The following is a 24,723-nucleotide window of genomic DNA, read 5'->3' as shown; positions in this document are numbered from 1 at the left end:
AGGGAACATTTGGATGGGTTGTAATATCACCTCTCTTAGTACTGGGGGAGGGAAATCTATCCCCAAAGATAAGCCACTCAGTAAAGAATAATAAGTACAATCCTTTTTCATTTGAAATGCTTCTCTCCATGGGGCCAGTAATCCAAGACTATTTACATAAAACTCTGTTGTTTTAACAGCTGCGTCTGCAGTATAAGGTTTCACATTTGAAGCCCTAACACAATTAAAGTCCTCTCCACCAGCTGATGAAATGGCTTCTTTTTTTACTAATTCCTCTCAATAATCATCTATACTTGGAAATATTTGAAGTACTGTGCCCAGAGAAATATGGAGATGGTCTTGGAGGGTACATGCAGGATGTCTCTGTCTGTTTGTTCCTTCTTTACTCCTTATGGCAGATGCTACATTTTCTCACTTTATTCTTTGTTTTATGGTAGTACTTAGAGACCTTAATAAGATCAAGGCCACATTGTGCTAGATGTTGTACATGTTGCTCACATCTACAAAGTGGAGAGATATTCGCCAAGATATTTAAGTTTAACACCCTCTTTCCACCCCTCCAACTCTCCTACAGATTGCAAGAATCCATGTGGGGGGGGGGGTTGAGGAAAGAGAAGCTCCTCAAATGAAGTTTTCTCCCATAGGTCCATGTATGTATGAGGCCAGGGGTATCCCCACTCTCTAGAGCCCTCAGATTCCAGGGGATATGTAGGCAGCCAGGGACACTTGCACAAAGATTCTATGCCTCTGCACAGCCTCCAGGCATGGTTCTACTGGAATGTGAAGGGGATACTGTACAAAAGCAAATACAGCTCAGGGATGCATTATTTATGGCGCAAATTTACCATTGCAGGGCAGGAGGCAGAGGGAAAGAGATGGCCTTCCACCTTAGCCCCAACCATGCTCAATCTTGAACCGCCCCATCCCACACCCAAACCATATTCTGTAGGCTCCAGGATAGTACAAAATAGTGCCCCAGAAGCTACTAAACCTTACTTCTGAGCATGAGGGTGGGTTTCCCCTCCTCAGTTTGGATGCTTTTGATAGGATGCATTTTATAAATGGTTTTCACCTTTTGACACCTCGGGAGCACTAGCAAGAACAGGGGTAGGCAACCTATGACACACGTGCCGAAGGCGGCACGCAAGCTGATTTTCAGCGGCACTCACACTGACCAGGTCCTGGCCACTGGTCCGGGGGGCTCTTCATTTTAATTTAATTTTAAAAGAAGCTTCTTAAACATTTTAAAAACCTTATTTGTTTTACATACAACAATAATTTAGTTATATATTATCGACTTAGAGAAAGACCTTCTAAAAATGTTAAAATGTATTATTGGCACATGAAATCTTAAATTACAGTTGTAGTGGGGAGATGGGCTGTGGCAGGCCAGGGAGCCTGCGCAGCCCAGGAGCCAATTAGAAAAGGGCTTATGGGGAGCCAATCAGGGCCCAGATTGGAGGGAGCCAATCAGGGCCAGGCTCACCCATCTATAAAGGCTGCTCAGGAAGGGAGCAGTCAGTCTGTCCCAGGCCTTTAACAGAGGAAGGTCAGTCTCCAAGGGGGAGACTAGCACTGCAGACAGCGCAGTGCTGGGCAGGCTCAGGGAGGCTAGAAGGCTCTAGCCCACAGCTGCCAGGCTGTAGGCCCTGAAGGGAAGGGCCTAGCGGGTGCAAGGGGCCGTAGGGGAAGCGGCCCAGGGGAACAGACAGATGAGGGGAAAGAAAGAGGACAGTGAGGCTGATGCCAGAGGGTCCCTGGGCCGGGACCCAGAGTAAAGGTGGGCCTGGGTCCCCCCCATCCTACTTGCCGTACACCCAGCCATCGGCCGTAGGGAGCTGCCGTTACAGCCTGTGCCAGATCCTTGACAAGAGAGATTAGACTTTGGGGTGTGTGGTTGCACATGGTGGCTGGAGTGGGGGACTGCTGATCACTGATCCCCGGAAGGCGGTCCAGATGGACTAAGGGACACTGCCAGAGGGCAGTGGCCTCAAAGAGGATACTGCCGAGCAGGGAGCAACATGGCTCCAGGGACAGCAGCGGAGAGCAGAGGGCAGAACAATGGATGGGACACCACCAGGAGGGGGCGCTCCACTGGAATTGAGCTAATTCCCGAAATCACCAGCAGGAGGCGCCGCGGGTGGTGAGTCCCAACCCGTTTACAAGAGTGAATAAATGAAGATGGCACACCACTGCTGAAAGGTTGTTGAACCCTGAGCTAGAATGTAAGTGAAAAATGCTACAGTTCTGCAAATTAGGATTCTTCATCTTAAAGGTGAACTGAAGTGCTTTAATTTTTTTATGCTTAAGGATCTTAAAGATGGAGATGATCCTGCAACTCTTTCTCAAGCAGGTAATTCTGTTGAGAATCCATCTAACCCTTTATTTTATCCAACATGTGTTAGTTATGTGTATTTTAACTCACTGAGACAGTGAACTTTCCTTTGGGAATTGAAATAGAAGAAAACATAATAGTACAATGTACATGTGTGTGTGGCTTCACTGGCCCATGCCTGAACAACAACATCATAATTTGGTGGGAGACACCATATTTTTAGCTATAGTAGCAGAACACCAGTAGAGCAGTGCTTAAGTGAATCACAGTGTATATTAGACTAAATCCTGTATCAAGCACATAGCCTTGAGTAAACCGACTAGGGAGGTCTGCTGTCCTCCAGGGAACAGAATCTTCTCCCCCACAGATCAACAGCCGAGTCATTGCACAGATGACACAACAGCCATGTACTGCAGTAGCTTCTGCATCCTAGTGCATATTCTAGTACCCTCAATGAAAATCTTGGTTTCCTTTGTTTTTGTTGGTCTCTGACTTCTCTCGGAGAACTAGTAACCTCAGGAACCAGTAGGCAAATAGACCTGTTCTGGTCAAAACCTAGGTACTGACTGGAACAAGTAGGATGTAATTGAAACTTTTCAACTGGGGTGGAATGGCTTATGGAGCCACATGGTCACAAATTCAATGGTCCTATCGCTTTATCAGCCAGTCCTCGCCCAGTAATTTTCTTCACAGTGAGACACGGGGAGCCCCTGCAGTGCTGTCTGTCACTGCATGTCACAGGAGGAGTCAGATCCTTAATGCAGGGTAAGTGTCCAACCCACCTTACATCCTACTCACACAGCAAAACCCTACCTTTTCTGCTGCCTTTCATGCCAATGTGTGAGGCATGAATGCTGGATTTGCCCCACTCACTTCTGAAAGTATAGCAAGAACTTCTTTATACTGGTTCAGAACAGCAGAAATACAGGGGACATGGTCAAAATTAAAATTCATCCCCAGAATAACTCACAATGGGAATGATGTCATTGTACACAGGGATGAATGTCCCCATTTATGTTATATTTCCTTATCATACTTGTACCACTTTAAATTATGAAAAGCAAAAAAATAAAACCAAACTCATTTCAAACCCTTCCTCCCCACCCCTCCATTTCCTCTTTCTATTTGGGACAAAATAGACAAGTCAGTTTGATTTCTAGTCGGGCACTTTCTGGTTCTCATGAGTCAGCATAGAGATGTACTATCTCTGTTTTAACTATATGTACCCACAAAAATGGTATCCCTATTCGATAAGAAATAGGGCCCTACCAAATTAATGGTCCATTTTGGTCAATTTCACTGTCATAGAATTTTAAAAATAGCAAATTTCATGATTTCAGATATTTAAATCTACAATTTCACAGTTTTGTAATTGTAGTGGTCTTGACCCAAAAGTTATTTTAGGGGGGGTTGCAGTACAACTACCCTTACTGCTGCTGGTGGCAGCGCTGCCTTCAGAGCTGGCCAGCTGGAGAGCAGCAGCTGCTGGCTGGGAGGATGGCATGATATGGTATTGCCACCCTTACTTCTGCACTGCTGCCTGCAGAGATAGGTCCTCAGTCAGCAGCTGCTGCTCTCTGGCTGCCCAGCTCTAAAGTCAGTGCAGAAATAAGAATGGCAAGACCGTGACCCCCCTGCATTCCTTTTTGGGTCAGGACCCCCAATTTGAGAAATGCTGGTCCCCCCCTATGAAATCTGTATAGTATTGAGTAAAAGCACTCAAAAGTCCAGATTTCATGGAAGGAGACCAGATTTCACGGTCCATGATGTGTTTTTCATGGCCATGAATTTGGTAGGACCCTAGTAATAAGCCATATGGACATGATTGTGTGTATGCAACTCACTCATTAATATGTTATTTGTCCTCCCCTGAGCCTGATCCAAGAAGGTATGGATCTGTTAAAATTCACAGCTAGAGTTTGGCTCACTAGCTTAATGTGTAGAGAGTCAATCCCCAGTGTCAGCCAAAATGACAGGCTATTATATAAGGGATTGAATGCTAGACAAGTCCCAACTTGTGTTATGGTCTCCATCCTAGCTAACACCAGGGCATTGAACTGACCAATGGGCTACATATATTTGAAGAGAAGAGGAGTCTAGAACTTGGGGACCTATTAATTTATTTCCCAGTTGAAAGGAAAATGTTCATGCATAACCATAACTAAAGAAAGGCAATACTACTTCGCTAGCAATTGTATTAAGTGCAACTTGCTAGAAATGTTTCTTAAAAGGGACTCTTTACATTAGAAAGGAAACAAGTAAGAGGGGACATGGTGAATGCGCTAGAGAAGGTAGATTAGGAATTTCTGTTCTCCCACCCTCATAACAAGAACAGGAGACATTCAATAAAATTTAAAAGGTGGGACATTTAAAACTGATCAAACAAAATACTTTCACACAGCATAAGATGAATCTGTGGAACTCATTGACACAGGAAGTTGTTAAGGTCAAGAACTTGATAAGATTCAAAATGGAGCTGGGCATGTATATGGCTATTAAGCATATCTACAGTTGTCATAATTAATTATAACAAAAAGATTGGGAAAGATTTGTTTAATTCCTGAAGCACAATCTCTATTAGAGCCACACTTCTGTGTGGTTGGTGGTGGGGCAGATTATCCCACATCTGTCTACTGTGATATTCTTACACCTTTCCCTGAAAGGTACTGGCCACTGTTAAAAGACCGAATATGGGACTAGATGGAATTTGGGGCTGATCTAGTATGGCAGTTCCTCTATTTATATTTTGAGCCTAGAAAACATACCTAGCTTATTGACAGCATTACACAAATAGCTCTGGGGCACCTAGCTTCCTTGGGAATTTTTTGGAAAACATCTGCCATTTGGTGCAGCCTGGTCTATTCTAACTATTGCTATTTGGAAATGTTTTTATTATCTCTAAGTAGAAGAATTTATGAAAGTCAGGGAAACCATCCCATCCTTTCCTTAGGTGGTAGGATGGAGCATAGGGAGAAAGTGTCCTAGAAAACATCCAAGCATATGACAACAATGTTGCAACCATTACACAGCAAACGTTACGGGGACTATTATGCCTTTAAAAATGAACTACTTCAATAGATGTTTATATATCTATATAGGTATCATTGAATATATATCCACTTGCATGGATCACAGTGCAGAATTAGGCCCACATGAATTAAATAAAGTGAACAGGAAATGGTAATACTCACACAGCAAGAAGCTCATTGTGGGCGACATTCACCTACACTGTGAAAAGCCTGGCCTGGAAGTTCTGCAGGTGTGCAGCAGAAGCCTTTTGTGGGTGGGGAATGGGAAGAGTAGTTAATCAGGGGACCTCTGAGCCTCCTTTCATGTCACCAGGTGTGTTCTGTACTGATACTAATAGGCTAATATGGGGGAGGCTTGATTGCAGGAGCTACTAGATCTGCACTTAGGCAAAGCCAATGGCACAGGGGGCCTGAAGGGGCAGTTAATCAAAGAGTCTGTGTTGCAGCCAGCGCTGGGCAAATGCCTTTAAAAAATCTATATGAATATGCTTTGAGCCAAAAAAATGGTATTTGCATTACCTCTTTTGTGCTCGCTTGCCATGGATATTCCAACAAACAAATTTGTTAGCAGGAAAGTTAACAATAGTGGCAAATTTCAAGTGAATATTCCTGAAAAGATAACATTGAATTTGGAAACACCAATATTCGCACCAGACGTGATTTTTAAAGAGTTACAGTCCTCCAGTGTGGAAACAAGCGACAATACAGGTGACATTGGTTGGCTAATTTTGACTGGAAACCAGACTCAAATGTCAAAAGCTTTCAATGAACAGTTCGCCAACTGTGTGCTCAGGAGGATGAGCTGTAGAAATTATTCAGTGGATCATTCTGAATCTCAAATAAATGTGAGCAGCTGGCAGACAATTTGTGAACAGAAAATTTAAATAACCTAGTAGCTATGAACTAGTCACTCAGCACTAGCTATAGCCTCATCACCTCCCTGTAGGCTGGGTCTGGACTTAACAGAGTTTCCCCTCACAAAGTTGATTCACTTTATGAAGGAAGGGGTGATGTTTCAGATCAAAGCTAGTGTTTTGTTAATGTGTTTAACCCATATTTGTACCTAGGGCTCTGTTTAACCCACACCTTAGTGGTTCATTATACATGAGGGGGGAAAAAAATCTCATTTCCCCTCAGTATAGCAGTTTCATATATAACCATTGGAAAGCTGGCATTTCCCCATAAATGGGCATAGCTGACACTGCATTGCATGTTCTACCTGAGTCCTTGGCTTGATCCTTGAGTTAAATAGGAGTTTCACCTGGGGGAGGGCTGTTGCAGGACCAGGCCCTGTGTCAATGTCCCCCCGATACAGATAATCAATGCCAGACTCTTAATTCTCGAGTCAAATTAGGTGCTAAATGTAGGTCTTACAAAAGCAAGATTTCATTCCAGCAGTATAAATCTTTCCATTATTTCCTTTTTAAACTTCCCTGGAGATAGTTTTGGGGTTTGTGTTTATTTGCCTTGGCCCTAAATATTACCCCTACATTGCATGCTGCTCAAACATTGAAACATTTGAGCTCAGATGCTACTGTGACCGGCAACCAAAAACAGACATAGCCACGCCGGAGACCCAGGAAGTGAACCTGATTAGCCAATGCAAACTGACAAAGGCACTTTATGTTTCGTTTCCAAGCTTGAAAGAAATGCAACAACTTAAAGAATCAGCATAAAGTGGCAGGGTGTAGCTTCGACACAGCCCTTGCGTTTTAATAAAGGAAGGTATTTTTGATGACACAGAAAATGAGATATAGATTTATATGGATTTAACCTGTCCTTTAAAAAAAAAACAAAAAAACCTACAGGTGGGATTCCCTCCTCTCCCCACAAAAATTAGCTTACCATTTCACATATAATTGCCTCGGGGTTTGTTTGATTCCTTGTGTTGAAAAGCAAAGGAGGAATTTATAACCCTACCCCAAGGCGGTCAGATAATTTAAAAAAAAAACAAAAACAATCGGAAAATCTACTCCCCGTCCCCATCATTCCACCTGGAACCTAAGGGTCTGACAATAATCAGGGTCAAGTAATACTGGAAATCAGAGTGCGGAGACTGACTGACTCTTGAACTCACCCTCCAATGCCTTCTGTTAACACCCTGGCTGTAATGGGAGAACAGAATTTGGGTGGCTGGAATTTAAAGGGGAGAGGCAGAGACGTGATTTCAAACAGATCCCTTATTTAAATTCTTGCTCCAAACCACGTGCCCGATCGTGAATCTGTCAGCACAACTGGGCCTAAATTGGCTTGGCCTTTTACCCGTGCAACGAACAATAAACACCCTTCCGAGCCATCATGTAAAGACAGGTGCTTCCGACTTTATTGCCCTAATCAAAAGTGTCTAACTCAAGTGGAATGTGGATTATTGAACCTTGCATTGGCTCCAACAAACGCATTCTCTGTAACGATCAGATACAAACCTAAGGCAGGGGAGGATCCGAAGTGCTTTCCACGGGCATGACTCCAGAGCTGTGAGTGGGGGACATGGCGAAGATGCAGGAGGATGTTGGCCTCCCCTTTGCTTTGTAAACCCGCAGGCTGTGTAGTGCTTGTATAGAGTGGGGTGTGTGGGTGGAATCCTGAAATGGACTTAAATTGCCCCCGAATGCTTTATTAATGACAAATACACTTTTCATTATTGCAGAAGAGGGGTCTTTGAAAACAAGAACAGCGAACTGGGTGTAAGTGGTGGGTGGAGGAGGCCGATGTATATCGTCAAGGAGCTTCACCAATTTTAGGCTCTCAAGATAAACAGTTACCCTCAGAAGGTGCCTTGGCTCAATCGGAAAGACAGAGGGAGGGGGAGATGAAAAGACAATCGTGTTCTTTTTATTGATCAGTTCATCTGCCAAAATGCAGTTGCAGTTTTTTTTCGAAATGGGCTATAATATAAACGCTTGTACATTTCAACCGGGACAGACTCCACAGTGTAATATGTTCATAACGAAGGAGGATGGGGGGAGGTTGGAAGCTGGGGAGGGGGGGCAAACTAGGAGCTGTTTTAGCAACAGTGGGGTTTTTTGGTGAAGAAAGCAAAACTAATGAAGTGCACAATCTCTTCTCCCTTTCCCCCGTCGCGCAAGGACTAAAACCGTGCGCTATTAATTATTATTATTAATTTTAATACACCTCGAGAAAACATAAACTTCGTTTTATTCTTGTTTGGAGACTCCTTCATCATAGTGTGCATTTTCTTTAGTTTAATTAATTTCGTCTCTTGTAGGTTTAAAATAAAGAGTCTAAATCGACCCTTTAACAAATCGCTTCATTAAACAGCCAGATCCATATTCCCCGATCATATGTGACGCGTCTGCAAACTTTTTTTTTTTCCAGTCTCCACTTGATTGTGGAGCTGTGTAGCTGTCCGCTTTGGAAACAACCCTAAAATAAAGATGGAGCGTAAACAATGCCTGGTAACGCCTTAAAATGCTACTGCTGGTGACAGGGGCTATTACTGGGTACCCAGAGATGAAAAATGTCCTTCGGAATTTAACTTACACCTCCAGTCACTGGTCTTTTTCTTACAGATTGAGGCAGACTGCTATAAAAATTACCACCCCTCCTGGATAACTGAGCACAATTCTGATTTCCACCAAAAAAAGCAGTTCTCTTTTAATGCTGCCCCCGTAATAATAAAAGATTCGCCGGTGCTCCGATCTGGGAGACATTTGCTATCCAGTAGTTATTAAAAAGTGGCTAAATACCTGTAGCCATAGATGGATTTGTGGCTACAGAATATGGATTTTTTAAGAAGTGCATGCCTCGAGTTGGACATGACGGGTTAGTTGGTATCTTTGATCTCAAGGAACTTGATTACACTTACGAGTCAAAAAATGGCAAACGAGAACCACAGGGACACGACTGAGAACTGGGCATAAGGAAATCCAGACTAGGCAACAGTTTTTATTGCGCTTGAATTCCGCCAGCATTCTGCGGGAAGCCACGTGAATTGCAACCGACGTTGGCGTAGACTTTCAGCTATCTTGAAAATCTCTCTTCTTTTTACTTCCACAAATCTCTGTTCGTAACAGTGGCAATCATTAGAGGGCCCAGCCCTGCACTGATGTCTCAGACAAAACTCCCCCCTGAGCTCAGGATCGGGCTCACAGGGGATTCTTTCTTTACTGAAAGCCCTTTGGTTTATTATTAATATTCCATCCTCTTTCTCTTTTTTTATATAAAGAGATTACATATGCACAAGGGTTGGGGAACTCCTATTCTGAAAATCTAGCGTCGTGTAACTGCCGTGTCCGGGGTTTTTTTTATTAACAGATGGGGAAATGATTCTTCTTATGGACCAGTAAAATACTTATTGGTCCGAAAGGAAGCAAGCCCGCGGCTTAATCAATTGAATCACAGTCCTAATTTAAATAAACAACTATGTTTAGAGAGTTTTGTTTGTTTTAAAACCTGTGTAAACTCAGCTATTTCATCGTGAATCTAAAACTGTCCCATCTGTTCAGAACTAGAGCTCCAGCAAGGCAATCGACTTCAGAACATCCACTAGAAAGGATTTTTGACATTTTCCGTCGTACATATCTAATGATAATTTTGGTGTTTTAAATATAAGACGAAAGTACACCTAATTCTGTCGTCATATAGATATAATATATTTCACTCTCACCACATAAATACAAAACATCCAAATATCCAAAAACATTCACAACAAAAGTTAGTAGCAAGTTCTCGGCGCTCGATTCATTCATTATCTTCTCCACTATTGCCTAGAAACTTCAGACGTAAATAATTCACAATAAAATTACTATTTTGTTTTCTGTCCTGCTCTCTCTCTCCCGCTCTCTCTCTCCAGTTCTGTTTTGTAGTTAATTTTCTAAACTACAGCAACCATTCAATTTTTTGTAATTATTTTTGGTTAAGGTTTGGTGGCACATATTTATACAGTTTGTAAACGCCTTATATTAAAGGTTAAAGAACGAAAAACTAAACAAACAAACTCACTAACTACAGAATTTTTTTTCTGACAAATTCAAGTACCGAAACTTAATATGGATGGAGTCGATCAGAATGCGAGAGTTTGGAATAAACACCTTGGTGGATGGAGAAAAATAACTGTAACAAGTATGCGAAAGGACAAACGGGATTGTTACACGGATGTATTTTAAAAAATTATGTTCTTTATATTTTACTTTCATTTTAATCAAAATGAAAGTAAAATATAAAGTAATTTGTGAGAGTATTACGAAGGGAGGAGAACCTAAAGATGTTTAATTTGGATACACTTTGAAAGCATTAGAAACTCAATTCGAAAAAACTGCCATTACAATAGGTATAGATGCAATCACGCCACTCTCTCTCCCTTACTTTTCCTTATTTAACATGTTTACTTTTACAACATTTTTATGTTGTTTTTGGTTCGAAGAACTAGCTCTTGAAACTAGAAAAAGGGGGCGTTGCATTATCTCGAAGTGAAAGATTGTTTTAAATAAAAACAAATCTAAAGCCACTGTTTTCTATATCTGCATTTAATGCACAGGTTTTAAAGGCAGTCTGTTCCGATCCTTAAAAGATTCAAGATTTTTTTTTTAAAAAAAGTTGATAAGACTTTTTTTCTGGAGTGGGTCTATATCAAGGGCAAATATAAATAAAAACTAGGATACCAAACGGTTAATGTAGTGCAGTCATCATATACATATATGGGGCCACAAAACCTTGAGCAAATTTGTGCTTAGAGTCACTGAAGTCTTGACGACACATTTAAATCCACCTGAAGGTTCCATTTCTATGTCTGTTTGTTTGGAATCGACTTCCCCATCGGTTGACGTTGGTTTAATTCAGAATGCAGTCAAAATGGTTCTGATTAAACTGCAAACAACTCCCCCTTCCCATTTCCCCGCTCCTCCTCAGTTCGTTCCCCAAATAAAATCGTTAGGTTTGCATTGGTGTGCTTCAGAATGCAGTCAAAATGTTTGGTTTTGAGCTGCCTGCAAACCTCCCCCAAACTGCCTTTCCTCCCTGACACCCTCCCACGCTAAAATAAAGGGGTCTCCATCACTAAGAGCGGTGCCTCCCGGCTGTTTTGTCTGGAATCCGTTTATTTAGCTGCTACACTCGGGTGAGGAGTTTGTCCACTTCCTGGTTTCTCCTCTAAACATAGTTTCGTCCCTTGTTGCATTCGGCAGCGAGTCTGGCTAGGAAAGCATGGTCGTTGGGGGGCTGCTATGGCAGGATGGTGTGTGGAGGTGGGGAATGAAGGGAGGGCTGATGAGATGCTAACGTGTCATTATTCCATAAATATTCCCACAAATAGATACTATAAATATAAATACACAGCGTTACTCAGAGTCAGTCCAGGGCTTTTTTCTCAGCGCCTTCTTTAGTGTTGGTCCTGGAGTAGGGCTCAAAGGCGGAGGAGCTCAGGTACCTGGCTGACAGTTCCTGCAAGTTCCCTGCCAGGGATCCGGCCATTGTCAAGGGGTTAGAGGCCAGGCGGCCGGCCACCGAGCCCAGGAGGGTGGGCACCGGCAGGCTGAAGAGGTTATGGCCGGCGCTGGGCGAGGCGTGGAGTCCTGCAGCCTGAGGGGGCCCAGCCGCGCTGCTCACCGCCGGCGGGTGCGGGGAGCCGCCCGCGGTGCCCGAGCTGGTGGTGCCCGTGGTGCCGATGCTGAGGCCGGGGGCCCGCAGCGCGGAGCCCAAGGCGCTGGTGGCGCAGGGGGGCAGGAGGCCGGGCAGGCCCGGCGGGGAGAGCAGCCGGCCTTGCTCCAGGAGCCGGAGGACGCTGCAGGTGGCGGCCGTCTCCGACACCACGGACCTCAGCTCCGAGTCTTTGCCTTGGTCCTTTTTCTGCTTCGTGCGCCTGTTCTGGAACCAGACCTTTACCTGGGGAGAGAGGCACAGGGTGAGCGGGGCCCAGCCGGGGGCCAAGGGGCATTGCTCCATTTACCCCCGGCCCGGCCCGGGCGCTGGAGAATGGACGCCGGCTTGGCCGCTCCGAAATAGGGGGTTTACACGGCATCGGAGAGACTGGGGTCGGGGGAGGGGAGGCTTAGGAAGTTGAAATGAACCACTCAGCAGCACTTTGTACGAAGGGGGCGGGAGGGAGGGGATCCTGCCTAGGATTAATGAGCTCTGACTTTGGGAGCTGTGGAGCACCGGGAGGCACCTTAAAGGGCCCGGGTTCTCCTCTCCTGCAGCCAGCGGAAATATTGCCCTGGGTTTCAGCGGTAGCAGGATCGGACTCTTTAAATCAGTTTTATTTCCGAGCCAGCCTTAAGCCTGGAGCGGGTGGCACCCTCTCCCTCCCCGGAACAATCCAGCGGGCCCCTAAGCTGCACACTCCGCTCCTCTTCCCTCCCTGGCAGCGAGGAGTTATCAGCTCATCCAGTGCCAGCAACGTGGGTCTTCTCTGTCGCTTCCCTTCCAGCTGCCTCTCTCAGCCCCCACGCCAAACGAGAAGGCCTGGTGCAGCTGCTCTGCACTTTCCCTACATCTCATAGCAAGTCAGAGCCCCATTCGCCCCTTCCAAATATGATTTTATCTAAAAGAAATACAATTTGTATTTCTATAGCCTCCGAGGCTGTTTAACTTGTCATACATACCTGTCCCGCGGCAAAGAAAGCTCATTAGCGTGTCAGCGGGATTTATTGCACCGGGTGATCTTTTAAGGACATACCAAACCGGGCTTTAGAAGTTTGTTCTTGTTTCGCTGACTTAGGGGTTATTACCCCCTCCCTTGCACTTTTAATTGTTCGAACGGACATAACTATTCCCCGAGCAGTGCACAATCATATAGGCCACGCTGTTCACGGCCCTGGAACTACCCCCCTCCAATCCCCCAAAACAAAAAGAGATGCAGTTACCTAGGGCAGAACCGTTGCTATTGTCCACCAATCTATTTCATGTAATAATAGGTAGGAATGAAAGATAAATACATCCGATTTTAATTCAGTGGCACATACAAAAGTAGGACTATTTACCAACTGTCTATTTTCTGTTACGAAGCACTGGGGATTTTCTAGCGTTTTTCTCCAAAGCAGCTAATAATACAATTCATTTTTTCTCTGGCGCAATACATTATCCTTCCCTTCGCAGAGTATTTTCCATACAGTATTTCCTTCCCAGGTAGAATACTTAGCTCCAAGTCACCTCCTATGCTAGAGACTGCCCCATACACTGCAGGAAGAGATCCGCAGACTCCAAATTACAGAGGGAAATGGTTCACCTTATTTTGCAACAGAGGTTCTGGGCGGAAAAAAAAATCTCCCTCTAAAAAGTTAGGGAGATTCTAAGTTTTTAGAGAGAGGTTTTTTTTTTTTTCGCCCAGAACCTCTGTTGCAAAGTAAGGTGAGCCAATTCCCTCTGTAATTCAGGGGCCTGACCTGCTTCTTGGGAGATGCAAAGAATACTTTTTTTTGTTGTCAAATTTGCACTTGAAAACTTAAAATATGGCCGGTGTTGCAAACCGCGCCCCCCCGGCGGCTAGGTAAAAAGGAATTTAGAAACAAAACGGAGTTTGTATATTAGTCAATTTTAACGCAGCGCGATTCCCATGCGGTTCTGTGAAAACACCTCCCCGCACGCTCACACACTCCAAACATAAACAAATAAACAAAACAAACAAACCAGTGTAAAGCACATAGGCAGGCAAAATCAAACAAGAGAAGTTTGGAGGGGCAAGTAAATATATCGAATAGAAAATCAGTTCTGATCTCTGTATTTGTTGATTATATGCTTGTCAGTACCGTACTTTTTTAAACTGCTGACAAGGGCATAAAACTTTTTTCGAATCCAAACCCAACAGTTCATGGGAAGCCTTGGAGCTATGCAAACAGTGACAGCTGCCTGCTTGTGGATTTGTGTTATGAAAGGTGGTTTGCATTGCTGACACTGTATCGCCTTTCAAACCTGGACACCTCCCAGTACGGAATTCAATGCCACATATTTGGAAAGCAACCAGCCCCCCCAGCATCATTCTGATAATGCGCATTGTGTACCGACTGTCTCGTCAGAAACCTCTTCACCCTCATTTATTGAGTTCCAGAACAGATTTGCTACATTCTGTAGCTCAGTTTGTGACCAAACCGAGTTGTCAGGTACTTTAAGCCCCACTATTTTCAGGGTGTAGCAGCTCTGTGTGTGTGAGAGAGAGAGAATATTCACAGATCACTGTGGTTATCGGTGGGGAAATGGTTTGCCACAAAGTGTGCGCCTGTATCTGCCAGGAGGCCTGTGATCCTGTGTGAACCAGGCATTGCGCTCTGAAAACAGAAGCAGCCTTTGCCTGTCTAGTCGATGTAAGTCTGCGAGCAGGTGTTTAGGTGGACGAGGCTTCAGCTGTATCCCCGAGGAGTGTGTCTGTGCTGGGACTCAGTGTGTCTCGGGGAAGGGTGGGGGGAAGAGGTCTCAGAGGTACCTAGCAGCAGGTGCTTTCTCTGCACTACCTGAGTTTCCGAAAGATTGAGTTGCCGGGCCAGTTCGGTCCTTTCCCGTCCCACCACGTATTGGCACCTCTGGAACTCCATCTCCAGCCGGTACAGCTGCTCCGCGGTGAAAGACGTTCGGGTCCGTTTGGGGCGGTCCAGATCAAGTCCTTTAGGCAGAATAATCTCTCTTATTGAACCTTTGGCATCTGGCAAAGAAACGCGCAGTCACTTTACACCAAGGAACCGCTCTCGGAGCCATGCAAAGAGCTGCCGGGCAGGCTTTCAGCCTGCGCCCTCACCTAACGCCAGGATCGTTTAGGTTAACCAGGCGGTAATCGGGCTGGTAAAATCAGGACATCGCATGGGGCTACCGTACCCAGGAAAAAAGGAGGCGCTAGGTCAGAGAGCTGTACATAATTCCCCCAGCCCGACTTTCTCTTGAGGGGCGTTTAATACATTTCACTGGAGATCTCAGTGCTGTAATAAACACCAAGCGTCCGTGGGCCCTGTTCACTGTCGGGTTACTCATTGGTGCTGCTGGGTTATTGTTATTATCGGCTAGCAAGCCAAAAAGCAGCTGTACAGCAGTTCCTGGGCAGGGCCATTTCGAGTTTACAACATGTTCCGTTTCACCGTGGGGCGGTTTGGGATTTTAAGTGCATCTCGCACCCCGAATGGCACGGGAGAGGCAGAGTTATGGCCGCTTCTTTCCTCTTTAAAAATGCCAGGAGGGTGAGGGAATGGGGGAAATTAAAACAAACCACACAGAGAAGCCTCACTTTTATTTTAGCACCAGCCTAAAGAAAGCAGGACAAATCTTATTAACACAACTGTCATGCTAGAGCTCGATTCAGATTACACTAAAGCATTCCCAGCCTTGCTTTCCGTAATTTTACCTCCATAATACACTTTAAATCATAGATAACCACATCATTTCAATCTGACCCCTCTGTGGGGTCAATCGGTCGCGCAAGGATTAATTATTGTTTACCAGGCCTGCTTTGCACTAATTTTATTATAATTCTATTCCCCTTTCCCCAAACACCTTAATAAAACGGTAATTTCCACGGGCAATTTGTGCGGAGCTCTATAAAATCATTTCATTAGTGGACCGGGAAATGATCCGGAGGTTGGGGAGGGGGGAATTAAAAACAATAAATATACAGAAACTTCATTCAGTCCTTCCTGTCTTCTTTTTAAAGCTATGTAAACAGTGATTGTTAAAAACATACTTCTTTCACTGTCAGTTCCACATCACATTATGGACACTGGGACAGAGGACACAGCAGAAACCCCTACATTTTATATATCCCCTCCGCGCGCCCACACACACACACACACAAATAAAAAAAATCTAAAAACCCCACAAACAACACATATGCACCCAGATGCAGAAGGTGAAATACATTATTTTCTCCGGGCGTCTCCTTTCTAGTGTCCGAGGAATGCAGAAGCAGCTAAAGCAAGGACTTTCACGTGGGGGAGAGAAACGTAGGTGTTACAAAATTAAAGTGTTTGTTCATCGCATTGACCAAAATCCCTCGGACACACCGTCAGCCCCGCGAGGGGACTTTGACACTTGCAATGCTCTCTGCAGACCAGGGCATCGCTTCGAAAGTCTATGGCGAATCTAGAAAGGCTGTAAACAATGTATTTCACAGCCACAATGGTTGGTGTTTAAGAAGCACCAAGAAAAAGTGGGAAACAAATGTAAAGTAGATAGACTTCTCCCATGAGCCAAAGAGGTGCATTGATAAAAGAGACAAAAAAAAAAATCATCAGATCCTATCAAACAGCTCTAGACTTGGAACCACTTGCCACTGGAAATACCGCATTACTATCTACAGCGGTATCCCTCTCTGTATCCGGAGTAAAAGAGGAACAGCTCGAAACCCCAACACCCTTTTTTACATAAAAATTCCGACCTCTCGCTCATACACATACACACAAAATGCCTCCAAAACTCCTACCTCTAACTAGGATCCTCCTGCAATAGTCCGGATCTGCAGAACTAGATTTACTTTTATTACAATCTTCTGACACGGCCGAGGCAGAATAAGTCCCTTGCTGATCCTTCAAAAAAGAAGTAGAAATATTTCCTTCAGATCCTTTGCTTTCCTTGCCCTCTTTATGTCCGTTCTTCGAGACCCGGTTCGCTTCAGCCTCTGAATTGCATCTAACGTCCATTTTGTCTTGTTTCCCAAACATGTAATGCAATAAAAAAAAGAAAAGAAAAGAAAAGAAAAGAAAGTCTTGGATATTGCACAGCCTGCGGTCAGGTCGGTGAGGATCTGGAAAAGCACCTCTCGCCAGGAAGGGTCGGCTTTGATCCCAACAGAAAGGCAGCTTGCTTCTTCCTCAATCCCTGCGTCCTAATGTGACTGTCCAGCTTCCCTGAGCCCCAGTGATCAGGTACTCAACAGTACAACTCCAAAATGATTTAATGTCTGCCTTATTACAGAGACATGTAGTTGTTAGACACACAGAGGGACGCGCACTCGCTGTTTCAATTGATTACGGGTAATTTTGCAGCCTCCACATTTAGGTTACCTCATGAATACACTAAATTGTTTGGATAATATATCAGATCGTAATGGATGGTTTGTGTGCTTGTCCCCAATCAAGTAGAGTTTAGCCAGTGAATAAACTGAAATGATTGGTCTTGCTTTCAGGAAACACACAATCAAAAGACTGAGACTTCCAGAAAGGGGGGTGGAAAAAAAAACTTTTGACAAGATTCACCCTGAATTGTTAGCACCATTAGCAGCCATTATTAACTTTCTTCAGTCTGCCTTTGACCCTCCAGATTATATAGTAGCTTTATCCAAGACACGCCAAATAAATCTGAATAAAGCTGCTAGGAAAGGCTGGAAAAATGCAGTGGCAGAAAAGCAGCCTGGAGTCTAAACAAAACAAACCAACCACTAGACACAAAAAAGTTTCCCCCTGGAGAGGGTCTAGCCAAGGAAGCCGAAGATCAGCCCAGCAGAAATCCTCCTGAACACATCTCTCCACAGACAGCCATCTTAAACTCCTACCTCTCCTTAATTCAGTTCAGATGCTTGCTTTTTGTGTGTGTGTGTGTGTGTGTGTTCTAATTCTGCACCTTCACAAACACTGAACCAATTGGTAGAGCCTGCTCATTGAAGGGGAAAAAAAAAGAAGAAGCCAGCTTTGTGTTCAGATAGATCCAGGAGGGGAGAGAGGGAGAGAGAGAGATAGCCTGTGAAAAATCTCCACTGCGTGATCTACCAAAGGATAAAAAAAAAGTTTTACCCTGTCTATTTCATTGTCTCTGCTACAATATCTTTGAGAACCGCAACAGCCAGTAATCCAATAAGACCATTGATTAGGCTACAATGATTCAATTCAAGCAAATGGCCTTGTGCAAAGAGCATGCTCCAGCCCTTCTTGTCACCTTGTAGGGCAGAAGCCCTCTTCATGCTGCTCTCCTTATTCATTCCTTTATGGGAAATGTAGAGCAAAAGGAGTGAAAGATGGCAATTATCTAATTGGACTATTAACAAACAATTCTCTGAGTGTGGCTGTCTGGCAATGGTGCTTGGGTGGGGTGAAAGGCCACATGTTGCACTGGCCCCATTCACAAAGAGTTTAGGGGCCGGAGGGAGAGAAAGAATTTTCTTTGAGAATTTTTCACACAAATCCAGGAGTGTCAGGTTTTCCTGTCTCTCTGTGTCCGATTCTCTGTGTCTGAGGGGTGGTGACTGGCATCTTTACCCAGCTGAAGGTACTGTGCAGACCATTAACATTGCAAACAGCATAGCAAGCCAACATCAGATTGTAGCACCCCACCCAGTTATGTGCATATTGCACACTGCTCAACTTCGTGGGTCTGATTCTGATCCTATTGATGTAATTGCATTGACTTCAAAAGAGTTATTAGTGATTCATGCTGGGATAATTTAGGGCAGACCCTTGATCTATGGATTAAGTTTAAACTAGTGTAAATAGGCATATTTCAGACCAAGAAATAAAATCAAATTTAAAAAGTGAATGCAATTTACACACACTTCAGATTATTCTGTCTCTAACAAGTATTGTTCAATAATTGCCCGGAACAGCTGAACTAGATTTTTTTCTATTATAATTCTCAGAAGTGTCAGAAGTAGATAAAGAAGTCACTCCTGAGACCTGGATCAGCTCCTGTGCTTTATATATATAATTAATATATACATTATGCCGAATGTCTCTAGCCTGGAACAGGTTTCCTTCTCCTTAAAGCAAATGAATTTCAGCAATTTCTGATGGTTTGTTATTATTAGTTATTCTTTGTTCTGCAGTAGTGGCTAGAGCTTCAAATCAGCTGGAGGCCCTATGGTGAAAGACACTTTCCAGATATTTAAGGGAGAAACAATCCCACCCCCAATCTAAGGGCCCAATCCTGTGAGCTGCTCCGTGCATGGATGCTGCACAGGAAGTTGTTAACAGACACAAGTGGATGTAACAAACAAACAGAGAGGTTAGGTAAGAGAGCAAAAGGTAACAGTAGTAGGAATACATTTTTGCACAAATGAGCTATACGCACAGCATGCAGGTAGTGAGGTATACATCTATATGATTGAGAAGCGTGGCAGTAGCAGTCCTGGCTGGCCATCTGAGTCTAAAAAATTCTGAATAAGACTATTATTTTAAAACATTTCTACATAATAAATGTTCTAAGACAAAGTAGGTAAATTGTGAAATGTAGAGAGAGAGAAATTATAATTATATTTGTATAGGTGTGTGGGTGTGTGTACGACATTTCACCTCCATGTTTTTAGTTATGCTAATATCTAGGAATAATAATAAACAGGTAGTTATTCAACTCAGTTACACTATTTGAGGCATGGTATTTGGAGTTTAATATGCCATTACTCTCTGCCTTTCCTGCAGTAAAGCACCTGATCCAAAGCCCAGCAGTTAATGGGAATTTTGCCTTAAATGAATGATCTCCTATGGACTTGGCTATAAAACTTGTTTGTAAACATATAGGTAGCTTTATGTAACACAATTATAAAAAATGTTTTTCCCCTCTTAAGTCAGCTAAATTTGCCTGCATACATTTAAAATACAATACAGATGCCTAGGGAGGTTGCGGAATCTCTGTCATTGGAGTATTTAAATAAAAGGTTAGACAAACCAGGGCTGCCTGGGGGGGGGGCAAGAGGGGAAATTTGCCCCAGGCCCCGGGCCCCGCAGGGCCCCCCACGAGAATATAGTATTCTTTAGTATTGCAACTTTTTTTTTATGGAAGGGGCCCCCAAAATTGCTTTGCCCCAGGCCCCCTGAATCCTCTGGGTGGCCATGAGACAAACACCTCTCAGGGAGGGTCTAGATACTTGTAGTCCTGGCTCAGTGCAGCGGACTGGACAAGATGACCTGTCAAGGTCCCTTCTAGCCCTACATTTCTATGATGATACTTTCAAAAACCATGAAAGTGTCTGGAGTGATAAATGATGGGAAGAATAAGAAATAATCATGACCCCAGCCCAACTTTTAAACTCTGTGGGAACAAACTTCACCCACATGGAACCTAATGATTTTAATGGGGATCCATCCATAGTCACTACATTGTAGGATCCGGACCAATGTTTGTAAACACTATCTCAGAGATCACTTATTAATTACCCCCCCCCCAGTCACCAAATTTGGTCTCCTCAACACATCCTACTTTTCCCATTACTTTTAAAATAAATTTTAATGAACATTATTTCTCCCCAAGAACTGAGAGAGATGGAGCCTGATTGTGCTCTCATTGGAATTAGCATAAATCCAAATAACTTCACTGAATGCAGAGCTGTGCACTTTACGCTGGTGTGAAACTGGAATTAGTAATATCAGGATTGGACCCAATTATCACTTTAAAAAAAAAACAAAACTTCAGAATGATGACCAAACACACAATACATGAACCCACAGTTCATTCTCTGGAAAATAGATTATAATATTCCTTGTAGAACATGGCTTTGAAAAGTTTATATTAGTATATTAACTAAATACTGATAATACTAAATACATTGATCTACTAGATATACTACCACATTGATGGTTCTATGTTCCCCACAGTTTATCTTGTTTAATATAAAACCATGTGACAGTATAAAGTTTAGCCGCTGATTATGCTGCTTTTTTGGTCTGTATTCCAACTTCCTTTCCTTCAGTAACACAGAAAAGCCTTGATTTCTATTAGTTTGCAGCTTTTTCTTTGTCTATGAAATATTCCTGGTTTAGGAGGTCTGAAGTCCCAGAGCCTCTCTCATAGCTGATCTTGCAGTCAACATGTTACTGCTTATTTTAATCTGTGTGGCTTGCTAGACTGCTGTGGAACTACAGTCCTTATGCCTGAAGAAAAAAAGAAAAAAGAAAAAAACCCTCAGCAAAAGGATCTTGTAATGTAACCCACTTAGTTTATTGCGTAAAACAGACTCTTATTCGAATAGTTTTCCTCATGGATCTGAGTTTCTGACCATCTAGAGAGCCTGGACTGGAGATTCTTTGACACCCAGGGATTACAGGATCCGCCAAATAGGCTTTTTCTTTGTTTGGAGGCTACAGCCTCATATGGTGATGACACTTGTCTCAATTCAGTACTGAGATGTGCGGGTGAAATGGCAATGGATCTCTAGAGGCCACTGAAAAATACAAAGCTTACGGGCAAATTCTGTGGACTAAAGCCTACTCCAGATGCAGCAGAAGGCGAAGGAACTTGTAACTCAGGTTCTGCACACTTTGCTACATAGCTCTGCTCAACAGGGCATATGGGAAGGATACATAGGGGAAGTAGGAGAGTCAAGGACGGGGGTACGTGATTCCACATTATGCAAAAATGAGTGTCCAGTGGGTGAGGTGGAACCAAACGAAACTCCAGCATATGAGCTAGAGTAACAGATTCTGAGCAGGCTGCTGGCCTCCTCCAGGGGACAGATGAATGGAAATATGGCAGAATAAGAATCCTGCTATCAATAGTTCCTACCCAAATCCCAACACCCTTGTTCATTCTGATAGGCGAACACATGAGAAATGTATGAGAAACTTCCATGGCCATCAAGTTGTTATTTAATGGGTGAAGACTGTCCACGTCACACTTTTGGTACTCTGAGGAAAAGTTAGTCTTAGGAAGGCAGACTGCACATCCCCATCAGAAGCGTCTTCTCTCTTTTCTACAGGTTCTGGTACTGTGCTCATCATTGTAGAATCTGAGCACCTTCCAGAAGTGCTTTAAGCAATGGGATTAACAACTGTCCAGTGAGGTTCATTCTTTCACTCATCTATTCCTTAAGAGTTGTTTTAACATATACATGCTGCTTTACATTAGAAAGAGACAATCTAAGAAGTGGCCCTTGCACTTGGGGTGGAAGGTGATGAGGTTAGTGATGGTCCTTAGTTCCTGTGGAAGTTCACTCCACAGTCCAGGACCTGCAAACACTCTGTTTCCTGCACAGATTACCTTTACTCTTGCAGTGGACAGTCCCACTGTGGCTGAGGAGCCAAGCTGTCAACCACAGTCCTCACCCTGGAGCTTTAGGCAATCTTTTAGATATCCTCAGCCCAGGACATTGAGATCCTTGAACTTGATTTGATATTCTATGTAGAGAGCAGAGGACAGGTTTGATGTGCTCACAGTAGCCTATGTTGATGGCTTAATGCCCAGGTATATCTTGTTGCTCCAGTCCAGAAACATGCAAATCCTTCTACCATATCCAAAAGATATGAGGTGACGAATTCATCCTACACATAATGTTCACAAAGACCATTACATGTACCACAGCAAAGGAAAGACAATTCTATCGTAAAAAGACCACTTCACAAAAGAGGACTATACAAAGAAAGACATTGATACGAAACGGGTCACAACTCAGGGTTCCAAATGGCATTTCTTAACAAATATCTGCACAGGGCTGTGATGCCTACTTATTACACATTGGTCATTCCATGCCTGTACTGTGAATATGGGCTCTAAGCAGTTGCTAACTCAACTGTTTATATTAAATAATCACATACAGAAGTTCACTCCCACACCTGTTTACACAGATGCACACCAGCTTGCCAACCTGATACACAAATAAGAACTGTCTGGCTTTTTACTCCAGTGCAGACTTGCCACTATTTGCCAGATTATCTCTGCATTGTTTAAATACAGGAACTAAACTGAGCCCATTGGAAAGTAACAGTGACACTGTCCTGGACACGAAAAAATGTGAATCGAGACGCAATATTATCTGAAGATATAATAGGGAACTGAGAGGTTGGACTCTTTGAGTTTGTCTACACTGCAAAAAGAAGCCCACGGCAGTGAGTCTCAGAGCCTGTGTCAACTGACTTGGGCTTGCAGGACTCACACAAGGGGGCTAAAAACAGCAGTGTAGACATTCACACTTGGGCTGGAGCTCAGGCCCTGAAACCTAGAGGGGGGCAGTGACCTCTTTATTATTTCCTCCAGCCTTTGGGGATCCAAAGACTCCTTCAGATGTTTTTCTCCAGTGACTTTAGCAACAAAGGCCATTTGCAGTGTGATATTTTTCTAAAGCTGTTGCAAACTGACCCCATAACAGATAGCAGCAGTGTGAGGGGGTGTCCACTTCACACAAGGTAGAGCAGTTTAAATTAAGTCAATTAAGATGGAAAAGAGTCAGCAAGCAATAAATCTTAATTAAAGATGAAGTTCATCTGGGAAGTCAAGTATCGGGGTAACTGTGTTAGTCTGTATCCACTAAAACAACCGGGAGTCCAGTGGAAAGCTTATGCCCAAATAAATCTGTTAGTCTTTATGGTGCCACCGGACTCCTTGTTGTTTCAGCTGGGAAGGAGCAGTTGGGCTTGTATATAGGGATGATAGAAGAGAAGGGGCTGTAGGGGAAGTAGTCTACAGTTACTCCCTGGGAGGAGGGAGTTTGGACCCATAAACCTGAGGGACGAAGTAGTCCAGGAAAATAGCAACAGGGTCTGGGAACAAGCAGACTGTAGTTGCTGGACATAGGGGCCCTGGGCTGGAACCCAGATTAGTGGGCAGGCCCAGGTTCCCCTACCAGCTGCTGGTAATGTGGCACAGGACCTGGCTTTGGACAAGAAGATTGCCTGGAATGGCATATGGACAGCAGATCCAATGGGACTTTGATATCCCAGAAGGGGAAGACTATGCAGTGACCTGGTTGGAGGGCTGAGTCATGAAGACGGATCTTTGTGGACTGAGGGAGAATGTGGAGTGAGCAATCATTAGAAGGGAGGTATCTGACCTCAGCGGAACTAATCCACTGACACAGCCACAAGGAGGTGCCCCAATGGTGAATGAACCCTGTTACAAGCAGAAGTAAAGACAGATTAGCCCCAGAGGAGATATTTGTAGGGATAAAGGACATGAGAAGCAAGAGGAAGACTAAGGACAGGGAAGGCCCACCATGCAATGAGGAGGGAAAAACAAGAACAGAAAACATAGCAGTGGCCGAAGTGTTAAATGCCTTTGTTTCAGTTTTCACCAAAATAGTTAGTAGTGACTGGATGACTAACATAGTGAACATCAATGTAAATGAGGCAGGATCTGAGGCTAAAATAGGAAAAGAACAAGTTACAAATTAGACAAGTTAAATGTCTTCAAGCAGAATAGTTAAGGAACTGGCTGAAGAGATCTGAGCCAGTAGCAATTATCTTTGAGAACTCATGGAAGATGACAGAGATCCCAGAAGATTGGAAAGTGGCAAATATAGCACCTATCTTTAAAAAGGGGAATACGCACAACCCACAGAATTATACACCAGTCAGCTGAACTTTGGTACCTGCAAAGATAACAGAGCAAATAATCAATTTGTAAGCACCTAGAAGAAAATAAGGTGATAAGTAATAGTTAACATAGATTTGTCAAGAACAAATCATGTCAAGCTAACAGTCTTCTTTGACAGAGTAACAAGCCTTGGATAGGGGGAGCAATAGAGGTTTTAAATTTCTACTTTAGTAGGGCTTGTGATTCTGTCTCACATGACCT

At 43.7% G+C, this 24,723-nt stretch overlaps 1 protein-coding gene across 1 annotated transcript; it reads right to left on the bottom strand.

The window, feature by feature from the left end:
• Window positions 1-10,525: 10,525 nt before the first annotated feature.
• Window positions 10,526-17,298, bottom strand: VAX1 (ventral anterior homeobox 1). Its single transcript, XM_050959053.1, has 3 exons — window positions 16,718-17,298; window positions 14,766-14,953; window positions 10,526-12,204 (listed from the first exon to the last, which is right to left on the bottom strand). The coding sequence occupies exons 1-3, from the start codon at window positions 16,953-16,955 to the stop codon at window positions 11,671-11,673; spliced, it is 960 nt and encodes a 319-aa protein (XP_050815010.1). The 5' UTR covers window positions 16,956-17,298; the 3' UTR covers window positions 10,526-11,670.
• Window positions 17,299-24,723: the final 7,425 nt, after the last annotated feature.

This window comes from Gopherus flavomarginatus, chromosome 6, assembly GCF_025201925.1.
Source record: "Gopherus flavomarginatus isolate rGopFla2 chromosome 6, rGopFla2.mat.asm, whole genome shotgun sequence".
In the NCBI taxonomy this organism is placed as follows: domain Eukaryota; kingdom Metazoa; phylum Chordata; order Testudines; family Testudinidae; genus Gopherus; species Gopherus flavomarginatus.
Note: the sequence above shows the minus strand (reverse complement) of the source record. Positions and strands in the feature narration are given on the sequence as shown.

What these genes read in the sequence shown, in the direction of transcription:
- VAX1 (XM_050959053.1), bottom strand. Translation starts at nt 16,955, where the DNA reads ATGTTTGGGAAACAAGACAAAATGGACGTTAGATGCAATTCAGAGGCT. An exon ending in CAGGAGGATCCTAGTTAGAG is followed by an intron (nt 14,954 to 16,717) that starts GTAGGAGTTTTG and finishes TTTCTTTGCCAG; the next exon opens with ATGCCAAAGGTTCAATAAGA. An exon ending in TCAATCTTTCGGAAACTCAG is followed by an intron (nt 12,205 to 14,765) that starts GTAGTGCAGAGA and finishes CTCTCTCCCCAG; the next exon opens with GTAAAGGTCTGGTTCCAGAA.